Below are 18544 nucleotides of genomic sequence, written 5' to 3'. Positions count from 1 at the left end.
ATTATGTTACAAAATTATGATGTCCGTTAAAAAACTTCACGCGCCGTTCGACCAGAGCATGTATTGCTCCCACATCCTGTTGGCCCAAGTATTACTCCCGCATCCTGGTACAGGTTGAAACATCCCCCGTGGCAACGAACCTGTCTGTACTGCAGCAATATTGCTACGAGAAGACCTCAAGAATCGCATCCGAGTGCCTTTGCCTTCAACGCTACATTTTCAAACTTGCCGTGAAAGTTCTACAGAAATATTTTACAATTGAAGTTGGTCGAAACGAAGTGCTCACATTCCGGATGGAATTCCGTATGTAGATTAAATTTCTTTGTGATTCTTAGAATGTTTGTTCAACATTCTGGAAGAAAGGAAAAATAGTAAGATTGGTTTGCAGATTAATATAATTGTTTGTTTACCTGCTGTTCCGTAAGTATTCTTCTACGTCATATGCAATCAGATCGGTTCCGGATGAAATTATTTTGAAGCGGATTGCGATTTTTTTTTCAATTTAACATTGTCAACAATAAAAAAAAACAACTCATAAATTCACCGCACACTGAGAATAAGTTCGAATATAAGTTCGAAAGTTGTTGAATGTATAGGTGTATAAAATTATAATTAGTTTATAATTTTACAAAAACATTATATTTTTATAATAATTTATAATTTATTGAAAGTGTCACGCCCCTTGATTCCAGCTCAAATGCAACAACCCATTCTGAAACCGTTTGAGTCGGTATCGGTTGTTGCATTTGAGTTGGAAACCATACTGACTCCATTCAGAAATCCGAACTGGTTCCCAGTCAAAAAGGGCAAGTTGCTGGCTAGCGGGGGGCTATTTGCCAACTCGGATGCGCTAATGCCCTACAATTTGCCAGCAATTTGCTGGTAATTAGGGGGCTATTTTAAATGCAACATTTGGGCGATTTACCGGCGTTATTTTTTTGCCACTCTACCCGCCTTTAAATCGCTCAAGGAATGCGCCATTCAATCGCCCTTAATTGCCTGATATGAAAATTAAAAATGATTGTTTTCGGATTCATTATCCACTCACATAAATTTATCAGTACGCTAGGTAATCACCACCAAACTATAGGAAGAATCGATGGTGAAATTCATATTGCGCTCCAAAACTTACCACAATCTGACTTTCATTTAGATTTTAGGTCAGAGATCTTGTTCCACTAAACTTACACACGATTCCACCATTTCCCACATTCGTTGGCTAAATTAAACGCACTAAACAAGCAAAATACAAGCGAGAACACACAAATTGTTTAAAAAAAACTATTTTAAACTTAAGCCAAACATGAACCGCCATGTTTGAAAAATACAAAAACAACCAAGTCCGTTTCAGCCGCCAGAAAATTTCTCTAATGGCGAAACTGAGTCAGGTTCTAACCCCAACCGCTGTCAGTTCATACATTTTGACAGCAGTTGGGGTTATGAACTGACTCAGTTTCGCCTCAAACAAAAACCACATAAGTGTTGAAATTGCTTTTAAATCGCATTCGCAAATTGCATTTGTTTCTAGGGGCAATTAGCAAATCACCTGACCATGTTCGTCCGCATTTTTTTGAGCGGGTTCCGGAATGAGTTTAACCAAAGAGAATAGGGAAAGAGACGAATAGTGTGAAGCCAAAAATACCTTATTGAGCAGACCAATCGTGCAATGTAAATAAACATTACTCATGCCTGAGTTGGAGGAGATAAGTATTGTACTTCTATCAAAAAAGAAATTTTAATTTTCGTCAGAATTTAGTTCAATCGTGATTGTAAGGTGCATTCTAGAGTATATGTATGAGTAAAAATAAGCTTTAGAATTATTTCATCTCTTTGTTTCGAAATGCACATCGTTTGATAAACAAATCCATCGATCGACATACGGTTTGTTTTCAAAATATAATAGGAGTCATTTAAAGTGCTGCCTATAGAAGCGGTTGCCAAAATTCTAGTGTTGAAATCATCATAAAGGGCGTGTTGCCGTTTTGACTGATTTTCACTCTTCGTCTCTTTCCCTATTCTCTTTGAGTTTAACTGGGTACCTTTCTCTAGGTTTATTCAGTTTACCGTGTAAGCCTTTTCGCATATATGCTTTCACCGGCAACCCTGCTGTTTTGTTTTCGGCCTTTTCAAGTGTCAGTGAAAAGGCAAAAACTCAAAAGACGCCGAGTTTGCCAGATTTTCGGCTTTCCTACATTTTGAATTAAATAATAATTATTGTTCCGGAACGTAACAATCGCGATCGCAATGAGTGCCGGGGGAATGTTGTATGGTGGTGATGAAATCGGTGCTCTGGTTTTCGATCCCGGCCACCATTCGCTGCGTGTAGGATACGCACAGGAAGACACGCCAAAAGCAGAGATTCCGGCCGTGGTTGGTGTCGGACCAGGGGATGCAGCACTTAATACTGATCTGGAGACCAAGGCGGACAACAATATTGGCAGTGGTACGTTTTTGTTTCCGAAAATTTTATTTTGTGTGTTTTTTCATACATTTTTTACCCCAGCGAACAAATACTTTGTTGATACAACTTTTGTCAGCGTACCGAGATCTAATACGGAAATTCAAACCTACATGAAGGATGGCATGGTTGACAATTGGGACTTGTTTGAGAAAGTGTTGGATTATATATACGCAAAAGTGAGTTTCATGATTAGATACATATACTGTAAAATAAGTGATCCCCCCACAGGTGGTGCAATCCGAATCGATGTACCATCCGGTTCTGTTTTCGGAAGCAGCTTGGAATGTGCGTAACAATAGAGAACGTTTAACTGAACTAATGTTCGAGAAATACAGCGTCCCAGCTTTTTTCTTAGTAAAAAACGCAGTTCTTGCTGCGTTTGCCAACGGACGTGCAACGGCTCTAGTTGTGGACAGCGGAGCTACACATACATCAGCCGTTCCCGTTCATGTGCGTGTAATTATTCGCACACCATTATGCATTGTTTTGATTGACCTATATTTTTTAGGAAGGATACGTCCTTAGTCAAGCGGTGGTCAAGTCGCCCTTGGGAGGTGATTATTTATCTCTCCAGTGTCGTCAATACTTAGAAAGCCAGAATATTGATCTAACACCGGTTTACGGTATCGCTGCCAAGGATGTCATTAAGGAGCGGGATAATGCACGATTCACTCCACGCCAACTTCCGGACAAACTAACAACCTCTTGGCAGCAGTATATGCTCAAAGGTCTGCTGCAGGACTTCCAAATGTCGGTAGTTCAAGTCCTAGAAACGCCATTCGACGAAAGAACAGCCGCTCAGATTCCTGCCGTTCACTACGAGTTCCCCAATGGATACCATCAGGATTTCGGTCCAGAGCGTTTCAAACTGGCAGAAAGTCTATTTGATCATACGATGCTGGGCGCTGGTCAGTTGGCTTCAACAAGCGTCGGGATGTGTGATGCTGATGTACGTTTGTCTCTGTATGGCTCAGTTGTGGTCACTGGCGGGAATACCTTGCTACCGGGATTCCCTGAACGACTCAATCGGGATTTACAGCATCGGGCTCCTTCCAACACACGGTTGAAGATGATTTCCGCCAACGGATCGGTTGAGCGTCGGTTTGGAGCATGGATCGGCGGATCTATTCTGGCCAGCATTGGAACGTTCCAGCAAATGTGGATTTCGTCTCAGGAGTATGAGGAGTCAGGTAAAAGTCAGGTGGAAAGGAAATGCCCTTGAAGACAGCTTCACAGGTTTAACAGCCCTAGTTGAATAAGATTTTACAAATTTGGAAATAATTATTAAGAGACTTGGATGGAATCAAGATTCAACTAAATTGAACGAAGGTGTTTTATTTTACCTTTTATGTTGGTAGTGGGAACTGTTACAAACCGAAAACTGATAATATTGTTGATATGTTAGTTTGTCCTAAGAACCTTCGGATCAGCCTCAGTCACTGTCTCACGAATGCCTTATCAATTTATTGGCTTACTACTAGCATTTGGCGTTGAGCTATTTGCTGATAGTAAATTACCACGCTTATCAATAATTGAATCGGAACTTTGTTTAAAATTCAACGTTTGATTTGAACTGGGTACGTGTCGTAACCTCTCTATGATCTCATGGCGATCGAGATAGAACCGCTTTATTCGTGGACTTTGTTTCAACAGGAGTGGTGTTCAGCGTAGGTGACTGTCACTCTGTTCTGTATTACGATGGCTTTTTTCGTACGAATGCAATATTGTGCGTTATGCGTGGAGAAGGTCGAATTCGTTATGCTGAATGGTTCAAAGTATTTTTGGTATATCAGATTAGTCTGTTTTAAACTATAAGGGGGTTATTCCGAACAGTCACTTTAGGTGAGGTGACACTCTTTCTCACTCGCGCGATCACCGAAGTCACCTAAGGTGAGACGAGTCACTCACATGACTCTGTCACGCTATTCTGGTGTGTCACCGCATTCTGTTAGTCGTTTCAGGTGACAGCAAAGTGAAGAAAAAAATGAGGGATGACGATGGTAACAACATTAAATACGGAATCGTTGGCTGTTTAAATTTTGATTAACTGTTATTCGTCGTATTTGTTACTTTTTCAAGCAATTTCATAATATATTACAACTACTCGTAGTAGTGTTGTTAATTTAATTTAAGCTGACTAATAAGTTTGTATTTGTAAAATTCACTGGCAGCATTATCAAAAGGCGGCATGAATTTTTAAAAAGTATAAAGTTAAACAAAGGTTTGATTTTTCAATCAAATGCGGTTCGATCGAATCCGACTTGTGTCGTTATATTGAGAATGCAAATCAAAAGTGATCCGTCGTAATGCAGAATAAGCTTAATAATAATGATATGACTAATCTGAAGTTCTTCGGATGACAGGTTTCGTAGGTATTGTTTCATTGGACACAGAAACTTGGGGATAGATTTTTCTGCGTTCTTAGGTATACTTAAATATTATTTTATTCACAGTTCTATGTACACTAGGTTGATATGTAATAACTACACATTAAAGGGTACTTTTTTGCTTTGATGTTACTAATGTGGTCGTTAGCCTGACATCCCGGATGATTTCTTCGACGATAGTTTTATCTCATCTAGCTTAAATTCTATTTGGTAGAGTGATTGAACACGGGGTGCCATTCAATGGGGGGCAAGGTTTTACTGCGTGAGAATTCTATTGATTGGGGATCTGTTATGGTGAACGACAGACTAGATTTTTTTGGTGAGACCGAAAACAGTTTATCTAGAACCGTATAATAATTTTCATCAATTGTGAATAAAGAACTGCTCTAATCTAGGTCGTGATGTGTGATTGTGGGCTTTAAATTAGCAATTGGTTTTGAATTTGACATTAAAAATTAGATCAACATTTAGGGTCATTATTTTAGCCATTTATTATTCGTTGGCGCATCGTTTAACTTTTCCCTATTGAAAATTTTTAAGTTTAGTAGAACTAGCAATTATTTTTATTAGACAAGGTAAATGTCATAATTTATGCTGATAATGATGTGGTCCTACTACCTCCCTGCCCTTTTGCTCAGTAAGTGAATGGGCACGTTGTGCCAGGTTGGTCGAGGCAAAATTCGATTGTAAGTCAGTGAATGCTTGACGCGCAAAAGTGCCTGAGCCGATGGCAATCACTGTCAAGGATCAATCGAAGACTTTGAAATGGAAACATGTACCTCATTAAAAGCAGTTTAGTTTACATTGTCATAATTTGCCAACCACTTCGGGTCAAAAAACTATAATATAATATATTTAAAAATACTTAATATTCACGTGTGTATGTATCACAAAATATGACTAACTATGTTCCTGTTTCATGTCCGCTGAACCATACTGAGTGGCAAAAATAACTTTATTTATCCATAACACTCACCTTTTTCCTTTCTCTATCGTTTTAGCTTTTTTTTCTTTGGAGAAGCGGACAAGTAATCGGACAAGGATTTATTAAGGCTTAAAGATGTTCAAAAACTCATACATGGGATTTTTTAGAGTGAACAAAAAGATGATGGTACTCAGTATATAGGGTGACCATATGAAGCGAGTAAAAAACCAGGACAGTCGAAAGGGGACTCCCTCCCCCCGTCACCTATCAATCGACTGTGCCTTGTTTTCGGCAGTTACAAAGATCTTGGGTCGGGCAGGCAGAGCTTCGGCAGTAAAAAAGTTCTGTGGGTCTGGAAGCTCTACCAAAAATTTTCCGTGGGAATTCGGTCACCGTGCTTTTTAGGATTTACACATACACGCAAAGTTCTTGCTACACCACCACCAGCGAAAGTTTCATGCTGATTTTGGAGAAATCGGAAATCCTGAATTGAGCAAATGAGACGAATTATTATGAGATCGTCTGTGCAGGAACAGGCGAGGAGTTTTCAGCACTAAATACACATCATTGAAGCAAAGCAGAAAGATCAACGGTCCCAAGTAGCCATTGCCCATGCGCGAAGCCTTGTAAATCCTTTAGTCCGCTTTCACTCGGTTTATCGTTTTGGTCTATGCAGTCCTCTTGATGTTGTATGGGTTTTCACGATTACCTGCTTTGAATCGTTCGTGGGACCAACGGGTCACAATCGTGTATCCGTATTCTTTGTCATTTACTTTATTGTCGGGGGTGCTGGCAGTTGTTTGGTAAGTAGCATCACAATGATCGGACATGCTGTGTGTAGATTCTGTTGTTCCAGCATTCGTTGGTGGCTGAGTTGCAACTCCGGTTGTTGGTGATTTAGTTAATGTTGTTGGGTTTACTCGCAGTTGATGTTGTTTCATTAGAGGATTTCGCACATGGCTTGGCACGTAGGGATCTATCCTTCATATGTGCACAGCGTGATTTGAGATTTGCTTACTCCTTCTATTTCGTATTGAATGTTCAGTTATGAAGGAATAGGTTACGTAAATCGCATTCTTACGAACACCATTGGATACGCCTAGAAAAACGTTTCTCCAGGTTTCAAACTTTCACCGTTACGTACTTTGAAATCAATATTGAATTTTTTGGTTGTACGCGGGGATAGATCGTGCAGACGCACACCAGTCTTATCATCGTCAATCTAAACGTATCTTGATTCTAACATTGTCATGTGCAACGACGTGTTGCATGTTGTTTCCCATAGCCATACTTTTCGCCATGGGCAAAGTTTTAAATGCTATCAGTACCGCATTACGAATATGCACCTTTATAAATTGTTCCACTTCGCGAGCACAAGGATTGGATTGGACAAACGACCACTGTATTGTATCGAAGATTGTTCAAATTTTGTGCTGAGTTTCAATCATTTTTAAATAAACGATCTATACCGCATCAATGAAAGTAACGATGCATTATTTTCCACACTGGTTTGGGACAACTATTATTTTTCGATTGTTTTGCTGGCGCGGTACATATAGACAGCAGACTGTATGTAGAAACGTTCGTTTGATTCACTGCACTGTTAACAAGCAGCGCGGTTATAGTTTCCGATCTGTTTGAGATGAACTGATTAGGAACTGGTATTGATCCTAAAGGGGTTCCATAATTACCAGCTCGAGAGGTTATTCCACGACAGTTATTGTTGTTTTGCCATTTTCCTTTTTATGAAATGGATTTCCAGTAAAACGAAAAACTGCCACTTGCAAGAGAACTCTAGAAGAAGCAGAATCGCCAAAACTTCGATGTGTCTTCTTAGAGGTAGGTATTAAAGGAAATTTTTCGGATCCCGGAATCACTAACTTGCCCCAGTGCAGTTGTTGCAAACAGACTACAGCTCATTCATATGGTACGTACATACGAATGCCTCTTTCTCTTTTCAATTTCCATGTAAAAAGTAAGTTTGAAAAAGAAATAACGAGGTACTATCGAGAGATTAAAAAAGACATCGGATGGTATAATTGAGAGATTCGGGTGTATTAGTTTATTAGTGTATTAGTTTAAGAAACCATCATTGGGGCCAAGGGGCCTGTTGGTGAAGGTAATAAACAAAACATATTATGTTTTGTTTGTCGTACTCTGGAGCAGAGTGAATAAAGCGAAAACTCAATAATTAGAAATATAACGGGTGTTCAATAAAAAATGAGAATGATTTCAATACCTTCCTGTAATTAAAGAAAAGAACATAAATTCTTTTCTCTCCAAGAGAATTGCTCTCTGGACTCCCTATAAATGGGAGACATGTTTCTTTTCGCTCGGGTGCTGTCAGTTCAATCGAAGATGGCGTCGAAACAGCAAGTACTCCGCGAGCGTGTTGTGCGGATTTACGAAACACTTGGCCATCGTGAAAAAAAGTTTACGGTAGACCACTTTCGAGAGGAAAACGTGCCCGTGAGTACAGTTTACCAGATCCTGGCATCCCTGAGCGTGGAGCGGAAGGCCAGTAGCGGCCGCCGGCGAAGATAATGACGAAGAAGAAGGAATCGTTGAAAAAGCTGTTCGACAACAAGGACGAAACGAGTTTGCGTAATGCCGGCCTTGATTCACCGAGCCCTCAAGATGGAGGACATCATCTGTCGGAAAAAGACTCGGTCCCCCGATGACACGGACGAGCAGATAGCGATCGTGAAATCGCAGTGCCGGTGGATGACGAACAACTACCGCGAGACGTCGTTCGTGCTGCTCTCGAACACCCACATTCTAGGAAATGACAGCTTCTATTCCAGCGACAAGTCGGCCACACACCCCTACGTAAAATATAAGTTTAAGCAGAAATTTAAAAGAAATGTTATGCTGTACATTGCCGTATCGGAGGTATTTCAAAACCGTGGTTCAAGCCGACCGGTCTGGCCATCAATCAACAAGTGTACCAGGAGGAGTGTCTTGAGAAAATTCTTCTGCCGTTCTTAAAAGCGCATCATACGGTTGGGAAGTACGTCTTCTGGTCGGACAAGACGTCTTCCCATTACGCCAAGAAGACGCTGAGCAGAATAAGATACCGTACGTGCCGAAAGAAAGAAACCCGACTAACTTGCTCCAGTGCCGTCCCATTGGGGATTTTTTCGGCTCCCTCAGTGCTTTAGTGTATAAAAATAATTGGCGAGTCAAGGATACGAAGCAGTTGACCACCAGGATCCGGAAGAAGGACGTCAGTGCTGTCCAGTACTCCTGTGAGAGCATCGCGACTAAGTTGCGTCGTACGGCTGACCAGGGCCCCTTCTCCAATATTCAGTGACGTGTTTTTGGAGAATAAACATTATGTTTTTAATAAAAAATTATGAATTCGTTGACGAACTTTTTATTTGTTTTTCAACTACATGACTGAAAAATCTTTTATTTTTATTGAATACCTGTTATTAGGCTTACAGAAGAAAAACCAGGACAAATCAAGCTTTTGCCTGGACTTCCCAGGACACCAGGACAGTCAGTGAAAAACCAGGACATGTCCTGGGAATCCAGGACGTATGGTCACCCTACAGTATATATCGCTGATCGAAGACCCGCAACCATATGCACACATAGTGTTGACACCTCAAGCAATATACGATCCCACAAAGCTGAGAAATACAATATGTACTGCTAGTATCGCACAATTCAGTGCCCCCACCGGAAGGATAAAAGAATCCACATCAACATTCCCATAAATAAGATCGCCATTAAAGATATCTTCGTCTAATCCATCTTTCATGTAGGAGCGGAATAACCCATGAAATCGTGGACACATAAGAAACTGACTAACAGAACGGAAAAAGGACTAACAAAGAACAAAGAAATAACAAAGGGAAGCACCAACTGACCCAGGACAGGCGGAGAACGCCGACATAACCGGGGATTAAGGTAACATCAAATGTCCTAATCCACTCGTACTTTACAGAGAAAGAAGGTGAAATCTAAAATGGAATCTATACTCTCAAAAGAACAAGGAATGATAAAGTGGAAAAATAGACGGTAAATACTAGCATCAAGGTAAATTATGAAAACGGAAAGGTAAGAATGCATAACCAATGATAATAATAATAATGTTATCAAATAGTACCAAATGATATTTTTCATATTGAAAAAGGTGTTTAAATGGCGCCCATGCGCTAATCCGTCCTAGTTTAAAATTTGGGTTGAGGGGCAGAAATGCCGATTAGACCGGATCTACACCAAAAATGAACTATAAGGAAACTATAAGGATAATGATGTGGTCCTACTACCTATTGCAGTAATCCTTATACAATGGACAGTGGTTCAGAACAACAATTTAAGGGGAAAATGCATTTTCCGCAAAAGTTTTTCAACAAATTTTTCATCTTCAGAAGAATTTTTATACACGATTTGAATTTTATTTTATTGTTCCATTCCAGCAAACACCGAACTCGATACATTTTGCATGTGTGTCTGAAAACTTAAACATTTTTTATTAAATGATGGCTGTTGCTGTTTCCGTGAGTGAATGGAGAACAGTGAGTCAATTTATGTAAGCAATCCAACCTAGGTTCAATGGAACTATCCAAGTCAGATTTGGATCACATATATTTGGTGGAACATCAGATGTTGCTTCAAGCTGTCCTCAACCCGTATTCGGCAGTTTTCACTCCGTTGTCTGACGTATTCTTGATGGTCACATCATTAGCATTTCTGCATTAGAATCGGCAGACAGCCTTTGTTGATTATAGGATAAGGGAATATGTTTAAAGTGATAAATAATGTCTTTTTCGCGCCAGTAGAGTTCCTTGAGCGTCTCACATGCGAATTCCGAAGGAAATTGAGGTTTCGATAAAATGCGGGAAGAGATGAGGAGTGGTAAGCGAGTTTTACAAGAGGGACTAAGACACTTGCTACCAATGAAATGAAACCTGTAAGTGCACTAAAACATATCAACGCTTTTTTGTGAAAAGGGCGATACTTACAAATGTAAACATAAGGTTTTTTTCATACATGCGAATGAGAGCTTTGAAACGCAACAAATTAATCTAAAAATTTGGATTATACGATATTGCTTTCTTAAACTACAGCAAAAAATACAACGGGCGAAACTGTATTTTTGTTTGTTTATTTAAAGTTTCGCCCTCCACGCTCCATGCAAACAAACAGGGCGATACTTTTTTTGCTAGCAGTTTAGAGGCGAAACTGTTTTTTCGTATTTTTTTTTTTGGATTATCAAGCTGATACCAACTGTAAATAGTAACAATGATCGCTATTGAAAAAACCCGGACAAAATCGGTGGTGTAAAACGGTAGTTATTGTAAAAAAACGTAAGGGCTATACTTCAATGCTGATAGGTGGGATCGAAAAAGTAAACAATCGCCAAAGGGGCGACACTATCATTTTGTCAATTGCAATAGTAAAAACAAATTTTAATTTAATAATTTCAAATACTTTATGAAGTTTTGGGTTTCGATCACTGAATCATGCAATCTAGGATGTAAAAACACAATAGTTCTTAAATAGGAAATAAAACCAAGTCTGGAAATATTCACTGTTGATTTTCTTTGAATGGTTTCACTGCTAGTATCGCCCTTTTCAAGAAAATTATACAATTTCAGGACACGGGCGCTGGGCCTGTGATGTTCGACTGACATGGTCTATTCTCATTGGTTCGGAAGTCTTCTTGGCTGGTTGTGGTAGATGTGTGCTCCTACTCGCAAGTGGATAGATTAACTCACTTGGGTGGGGGACATTTGGATTCTGCTAGTTGTCGACTCTTTTGACTTTTGGTATGAAGCTAGTTCAGAAAAGACTGAAAGACTGGCACCTAAGAGATAGATCAGTATTCAGGACATGTTTTTATAGTTATTTAGCTCGACCAAGTACAGCAGCTTCTGGAAATGCTGAGTAGCCTTTTTGGGTCGGAGTGATTTCTTCGAGCCGTACCAGATGGACATTCGGTTCGAGAAAACTTTATGGGGAATCGCGGATAAATTTTACCCAAATTCTTTATGGGCAGAGATTCTTTTTGTGAAACTTTGAAGTGTCTTAAACCATCCAGTTAGTTAGAATAATGATAATAGAAAAAAATGAATATAATAATCACTGATATTGACTAGTACAGGGATAATCGAATTCTGTTTTAAGATGAAGGTGAAACAGCACAGTTGTAGGAAAAGTATTCGCGAGTAAGGACTAACACTGGTAGTATTTTACCGCATCCCTAAATAGTTGATTGATCTAGGAGATAAAAAGGAAATTAGAAAGAGTCAGAAGCGGATTTAATGCGAAATTTCACTATTGTTAGTTTTTGCCTTTCTCATATAGAAAAGTTATGCAATTGCCTCAAAAACCGAATTTCTAACCGAGGCCCGGAGGGCCGAGTGTCATATACTATTCAACTCAGCTCGTCGAGATCGGAAAATGTCTGTGTGTATGTATTATGTATATATGTGTGTGTATGTGCGGATATGTTAACAAACTGTCTACATCGGTTTCTCGGATATGGCTGAGTCGATTTTCACAAACTTAGAAGAAAATGAAAGGTACTATGGTCCCTTTTATATACCTAACTAAACCGGAGCAGAATAATTCCCTACTTACACTTCACTATGGCACAGGATTTCGGATGACGAACTACACTTGTTCACTGTCAGCGTTAAAAGAGGACCAGTCTCGATATATTTTTAGTTTTATCTCTAGTATTGATCGACTAATCGATTGCAAATAAATCTTGAGCTGTGGGTAATGGATAGGTATTTGGTATAATTATTTTGTTTACAGAAACCTTGCAATCTATTACAAGTCTGATTTGATCGTTTTTCTTCGCTACAACAATTACTGGAGAAGCCCATTCGCTGGTTTGAATGGGGGTAATTACCTTCTCCCGTTCCAATTTATCTAAGTATTCTAAAACTTTATCCCTTAAACGATAGGGAACGTCATACGCTTTTTTAAAAATCGGCTTGTCTGATTTCAGATCCAAGTCTGCTTCATATCCCAATATTGGTGAAGAGAAGTCTTTTTTAAATAAAATTCCAAATTTTTGCTTAATTTCATCGACAATTGTATCACTGTTGTTAACAGTCAGACTGTTTACCGATAAAAAATCTGAGAAAAATGTTCTCCAGTTTGGAATGAAAGCATTCAACCATGGTCTGCCAAAAAGAGGAATCAAATTATTTGTGCAATTTAGCACTAAAAGTTTCAAAATATTTTGTTTTCCCCTAAAGTCAACCCTGACTTTAACCTCTCCGACTAAAACAAGTTTAGCACCATTGACAACTATCAATTGCTTAGAGGATTTCTGTAAAGGAATATCAAATTGCGCAAAATACTGTGTTTTACTAATTACAGAAACGGAGGAACCACAGTCAACCTCCATTTCCAAACTTTTATCTTCAACTCGTACCTTCACCAAACATGGTTTATTTAATTTGTTAATAGAAGTAACATTCATGCATTCTAATCCTAAGTTATCTTCGTCCATATCATCGGTATCGGAGTCCTCAGCGCGCATCCTGTTCATCAGCTCCGCTATGTCTGCCTGATTGCTTCCTGATGTCCCTGGCTTCATTTGTTCAACTAATTTAACTGCGTCTTTTTTTTTAATTTTTCAGTTTAAAGCATCTCTTTTTGAGATGACCTTTAACTCCGCAAAAATGTCTATTCTCAAAAGCTTCTCGAAAATCTGCAGGTTTAAAATTGCTGTGCTGTTTCCAACGACCGTGTTGGTGAAACTTATTGAACCTGAAAGCCTTTTGTCCAGGTTGGGAGAACTGACGCGGCCTGAAACCCAGCCTATCCCTTACTGGAATCCTACCATCTTTCCTAGGGGATATTGCTTTATTTGCATTGTATACAGCTGCTAGCTTACTCATTGCCCTCCCCATCGGCTGGCCGTTGGACAACGAAACTAGCTTATGAATAGAATATGGCTCAGCAGCTAAGCCCTGCGCATGGCTCTTCGTCGCCTCCCAGGTTTGAATAACTTTTTCAGCTGCCTCAAGGGTTTGCTCAGCCTCGCTCAGAATACGCTGTTTAAGCATCATATCCTTTAAATCAGCCAGCAACCGATCCCGGATGGCTGTTTCCTTAAAGGCTCCGTAATTACAGAGTTCGGCCTGCAGCTTGAGCGCTAGCAAAAAGTCTTCAGCCGACTCGTCAGCATTTTGAGTGCGCTGGTTGAAGGATATTCTCTGGCAAACCCCTGAAGCAGTCTTGTCCAACCGCATTTTGAGCTTTTCAACCATGGCAGTTAACGGTACGTCGGTTAAACTACCTATTGGAAAAAGCAATTTATGCTCTGAATAGACATACGGTCCAACCAGTGTGATAAAATGTGCCTTTCGATCGTTTTCTGGGATCTTATTGGCAATAAATAAAAATTCTAATCGCTCTACCCAATGGGTAAAAGAAGTTCCTTTCCTAAAAGGCTCCATTGTGGTCGAGAACGATTGAGCCTTCTTATACTACGTTCACACTACGAGTTAAAACGTGTTTTAACGCTATCTTGATGACATTTTTCTTGTTGCCAATTATTATAATATGTTTTAACTCTGTAGTGTGAACGTAGTATTACTCAAATAAATTTGTAAAAAAATAAGCAAAATATCTGGCTGCACTAGATCGCAAAATTTCTTCGATATAAATATATGATAAAAAAAAACACTTCACTTTTTCGGACAATTTTTCGTTTTTTTCACAATATGGGCAAAAAATTAAAAATAACGGAGAAATCACATTAGCCCAATCGAATAACAGAAGAAAAATAGAAAAAAACTCACCCGATCAAATCCAGATCGTGTTGTTACCCTCAATTTTTATCCGTTCAATCCGATTTTGATTTTCCTTACTCTCGTCTCAGCACCAGCTAGCAATGGATGAGCGAATCTCCTACCGGTAAGCATGAAAAGAAAATCATAAATTGTATTAGTAATTGATTAAAACAAAAGCTTTTTTCATCTGAAAAAACAATGAAAATAAAAGAATTTTTGTACAACTGCTTTACAATTGAAAGAAAAAAAATCACACAAAAGGAAAAACTGGAGTAAAAAGCAATTTCACTCACACAATAGCCTTGAAAAGCACGTGGTTTTCTATTAAACTTAGTTTTCTAGATACCGATCTGCCAGCACCGTAAAATCTTCCGAATCTAACGCTGCAAGTCCAAGGGTTCCGTCACCTACTTCAATCCAGTCCTGGAAGGTTGAACTGTCGAATTTCACCAGAGAAAATGTCCGTCGTACCGGTCCGTCAAGCGAAACTTCCTTCCCGCTGGAGATCCACACTTCGGTCCGTTGAACACCTCGTCGCCACTTTTTATATACCTAACTAAACCGGAGCGGACTAGTTCCCTACTGACACTTCACTATGGCACAGGATTTCGGATGACGAACTACACTTGCTCACTGTCAGCGTTAAAAGAGGACCAGCCTCGATAGTTTGAATAATTAAATATTATTCTTTTGCCTTTCTCATATAGAAAGGTTATGCAATTGCTCCAAAAACCGACTTTTTAACCGAGGCCCGGAGGGCCGAGTCTCATATAACATTCGACTCAGTTTGACGAGATTGCAAAATATCTGTGTGTATGTATGTATGTATGTATGTATGTATGTGTGTGTATGTGCGGATTTGTTAACAAAATTTCCACATCGGTTTCTCGGAGATGGCTGAACCGATTTTTACAAAATAAGATTCAAATGAAAGGTATAATATTCCCATAGGTTGCTATTGAATTTCATTTTCAACCGACATCTTGTTCCGGATTATGAGTTGAAGAGTATGGTTACAAAACAAAATTTGTTGGTTTGTCCACATCGGTTTCTCGGAATTTTGTGAACCGACTTTGACAAACCTGATTTTAAATGAAAGGTCCATCAGCTGCTGTTGAATTTTGTGTGGATCCGAGTTCTGGTTCCTGAATTACAGGGTGATACGTGCGATCACGCAGCAAATCCCGATTCTAACGAATTCTGCGAAGAATGTAAAAAGGTGAATTTTTTTCCAAAATGTAAACACAACTGTTGAATTTGTAGATCTAGGTCACCAACAATCATTTAAAGTCTCTTTGGCTACACTGGCCACCATCGACGGATCCGGAAGCATCCAAATTCAGAACAACGGTTATATTGGTTTCTCGAAAATGGCTAGAACGATTTGATCAACTTAGTCTCAAATGAAAGGTGTTGCGTCCCCGGAAACTGATATTAAATTCCATCTCCATCCGACTTCCAGCTCCGGAGTTACGGGTTGTGGAGTGCGTTCACATAGAAAACTCCGATTCAAACCGATACCGCGATGAATGCAAAAAGGTGCTCTTATATATACTTACCAAGTGTAATAAGAATGAAAGACATTTCCATAATGTTATATTGTACGAACCAGCTATTAAATCATAGTTTGGAGAAATGAGAAAGGCACAATTGCACCTCTAGGTGGATTAAAACAGGTTTTAACGAACTAAATTTGAAATAACGAACTTTTTTTGAAAAGTTTGAGTTAGTACATTACAGCATGAAGTTATATACTTATGTAGTCTTCGTTAATTGTTACTATTATAAGTTGGGTATTTTCGGAATGGGGTTGACGAGTGCATGACGGAAATCGATATCTTGAGCCATTTTGGAATCCAAAATGGCGACTTCCGGTTCAGGTAAATTCTCTATAATTTCAACAATATGGGTATTTACGGGATGGAGTTGACGAGTGCATGACGGAAATCCAAGTCAGCCATTTTGTAGTCTAAGATGGCGACTTCCGGTTTAGATAAATTCTCTATAACCTCAACAATATGGGTATTTTCGGGATGGGGTTGACGAGTGCATAACGGAAATAGAACGCATATTGCTGGTTATCAAGAATATTACTCAACCGGAAATCGTCATATTGGACTTCGAAAAGATTCCAATTGTCCATTTCCAGAATCTACTTAGCAAGCCCGTTCCAAAAATACCCATAGGGGCCATGCATAAATGACGTAGCATTTTGGGGGGGTAGGGAGGGTATACCAAATTTGTGACGAAGTGTGACAAGGGGGAAGGGAGGGTTAAAGTTAAGTTAAAAACCCATTGTTTGAGAAAAGAATTTAATGATCCTCGATTCCCAAGAGAAATAAATTTAAATTCAAACAAGTTACTTTAGGTAAATTTTACGATTCGGTAAATTACGAGGTAAATTTTACGATTCGCGAAATTACAACATCGCAAAAATACGAAAAGATTTTGTATGCGGATTTAACTTGCTACTAAGCTAATGTTGCTAACTAATAAACTTAGTTAGGAAGCTGAATTAAATTTTCACTTCGAATTCAACCAAACAAAATTTAATAATTTAGATGAACGTATGGTTCTTAGAATCATTGGTAGCTGCACGATTGTGAACTGAGAGAACTTGTCTTCATGCTCCCCTTGACATATAAAATTCAAAACAAAACTATTAACACTATATTTGTCATGAAATGGGCTTATTTTGCACGCAATTTGCTGTTATAATGAAAATGTTGATAAAAGTCGTCAAACATTTTGAAAGGACATGTATTTAAAATAATTGAAAAACATGTAATTTTTTTTCATCACCCGGGCGCTTTGCATGAGACGAGGGGGAGGGGGTAGGTAAATGCTTCGTTATTTACGAGGGGGAGGTTAGAATTTTGTGACCAAATGCTACGAGGGGGGAGGGAGGGGTCAAAAATCGCCGAAAAAAAGCTACGTCATTTGTGTACGGCCCCATATTGCTAGGGTTATCGAGAATATTGCTTAACCGGAAGTCGCCATCTTGGATTTCAAAGTGGTTCCAATTGTCCATTTTCAGCATCTACTTGTCAGGCCCGTTCCAAAAATACCCATTTTGTTAGGGTTATCGAGCATATTGCTCAACAGGAAGTCGCCATCTTGGATTTCGGAAAGGTTCCAATTGTCCATTTTCAGCATCTACTTGTTAAGCTCGTTCCAAAAATACTAAATCCCAAATAACGAACACTTTTTTATGAACTAATTCAATTTACGAACCCCCGGTTTGGTTCGTAAATGGAGGTTTCACCCTTGTGCGTCATAATATCCCGGACGTTATGACGCACCACCCTTCGAACGTTATGACCTCGGACGTTATGGCACGGTGCCGGTTAACGACTGAGAAATTTCTGCTAAGAATAACTTTATGTCGTTTTCGCTTGAGGCAGAAACTAACTCAGTTTCGGATCTCACTGCTGCACACAGAAAAAAAATGTTGGTAAAAATAAGAGTTTTTCACTCTTAGCAAAAAACAACCAACGCATACTCTTAGTTTAAAAATAAAACTTTTGTTTTAAGTACTATTCTTCATTTGCTTAAAAGGAAAACTTTTACTTTGATTATTTTTCTTGATTAATTTAAAAGTTTTACTTTCAACCTAATAGTTGGCGTTGGTTGTTTTTTGCTAAGAGCGGAACACTCTTACTTTTACCAATATTTTTTTTCTGTGTGTCAAATCGTTTGTTTGAAGCCAGTTTCGAACCTAGGTTACACAACACTGAACTGAAAAACGGGTTTGGTCCTTACCTGAAAAATATTTCGGGTTAACTCACACCACCGCTGTTCTGCGAGAACCCGACTCAGTTTCAATAAAAACGTTTGTTTGAGGCAACTAACCCGGGGTAGTTACTAGGTTCTTAATCGAATGTCAACATGCCCACTGACAAGCCCAAAATGGTCTCTCTCTCTCTCTCTCTCTCTCTCTCTCTCTCTCTCTCTCTCTCTCTCTCTCTCTCTCTCTCGATGCCCATCGTTGGTCCATCGAAGG

The 18544-nt window shown here is 39.2% G+C and overlaps 2 protein-coding genes across 2 annotated transcripts in view; one reads left to right on the top strand and one right to left on the bottom strand.

Annotated features, from left to right (window-relative positions):
• Nucleotides 1-14927, bottom strand: part of LOC131681413 (adenylate cyclase type 10-like) — a 75253-nt gene extending 60326 nt beyond the window's left edge. Inside the window, exons 1-2 of the mRNA XM_058962188.1 lie at nt 14835-14927; nt 14551-14659 (exon numbers count right to left, since the gene is read on the bottom strand). The gene's annotated coding sequence lies outside the window, so the exon portion shown is untranslated. The remainder of the gene's footprint in view (nt 1-14550; nt 14660-14834) is intronic.
• LOC131681416 (actin-like protein 6A) lies at nt 2116-3785 on the top strand. Its single transcript, XM_058962194.1, has 4 exons — nt 2116-2443; nt 2504-2637; nt 2690-2911; nt 2970-3785. Exons 1-4 carry the CDS (start codon nt 2245-2247, stop codon nt 3681-3683), a joined length of 1269 nt encoding a protein of 422 aa, XP_058818177.1. The 5' UTR covers nt 2116-2244; the 3' UTR covers nt 3684-3785.
• Nucleotides 14928-18544: the final 3617 nt, after the last annotated feature.

Source organism: Topomyia yanbarensis, chromosome 2 (genome assembly GCF_030247195.1).
Source record: "Topomyia yanbarensis strain Yona2022 chromosome 2, ASM3024719v1, whole genome shotgun sequence".
Classification (NCBI taxonomy): Eukaryota; Metazoa; Arthropoda; class Insecta; order Diptera; family Culicidae; genus Topomyia; species Topomyia yanbarensis.
This window is presented reverse-complemented; position numbering and strand designations above follow the sequence as displayed.

Excerpts from the sequence above, each read along its gene's own strand:
- LOC131681416 (XM_058962194.1), top strand. The coding sequence starts at position 2,245 with ATGAGTGCCGGGGGAATGTTGTATGGTGGTGATGAAATCGGTGCTCTG. Across the intron at positions 2,444-2,503 it reads GGACAACAATATTGGCAGTG|CGAACAAATACTTTGTTGAT; the intron begins GTACGTTTTTGT and ends TTTTTACCCCAG. Across the intron at positions 2,638-2,689 it reads TGGATTATATATACGCAAAA|GTGGTGCAATCCGAATCGAT; the intron begins GTGAGTTTCATG and ends ATCCCCCCACAG.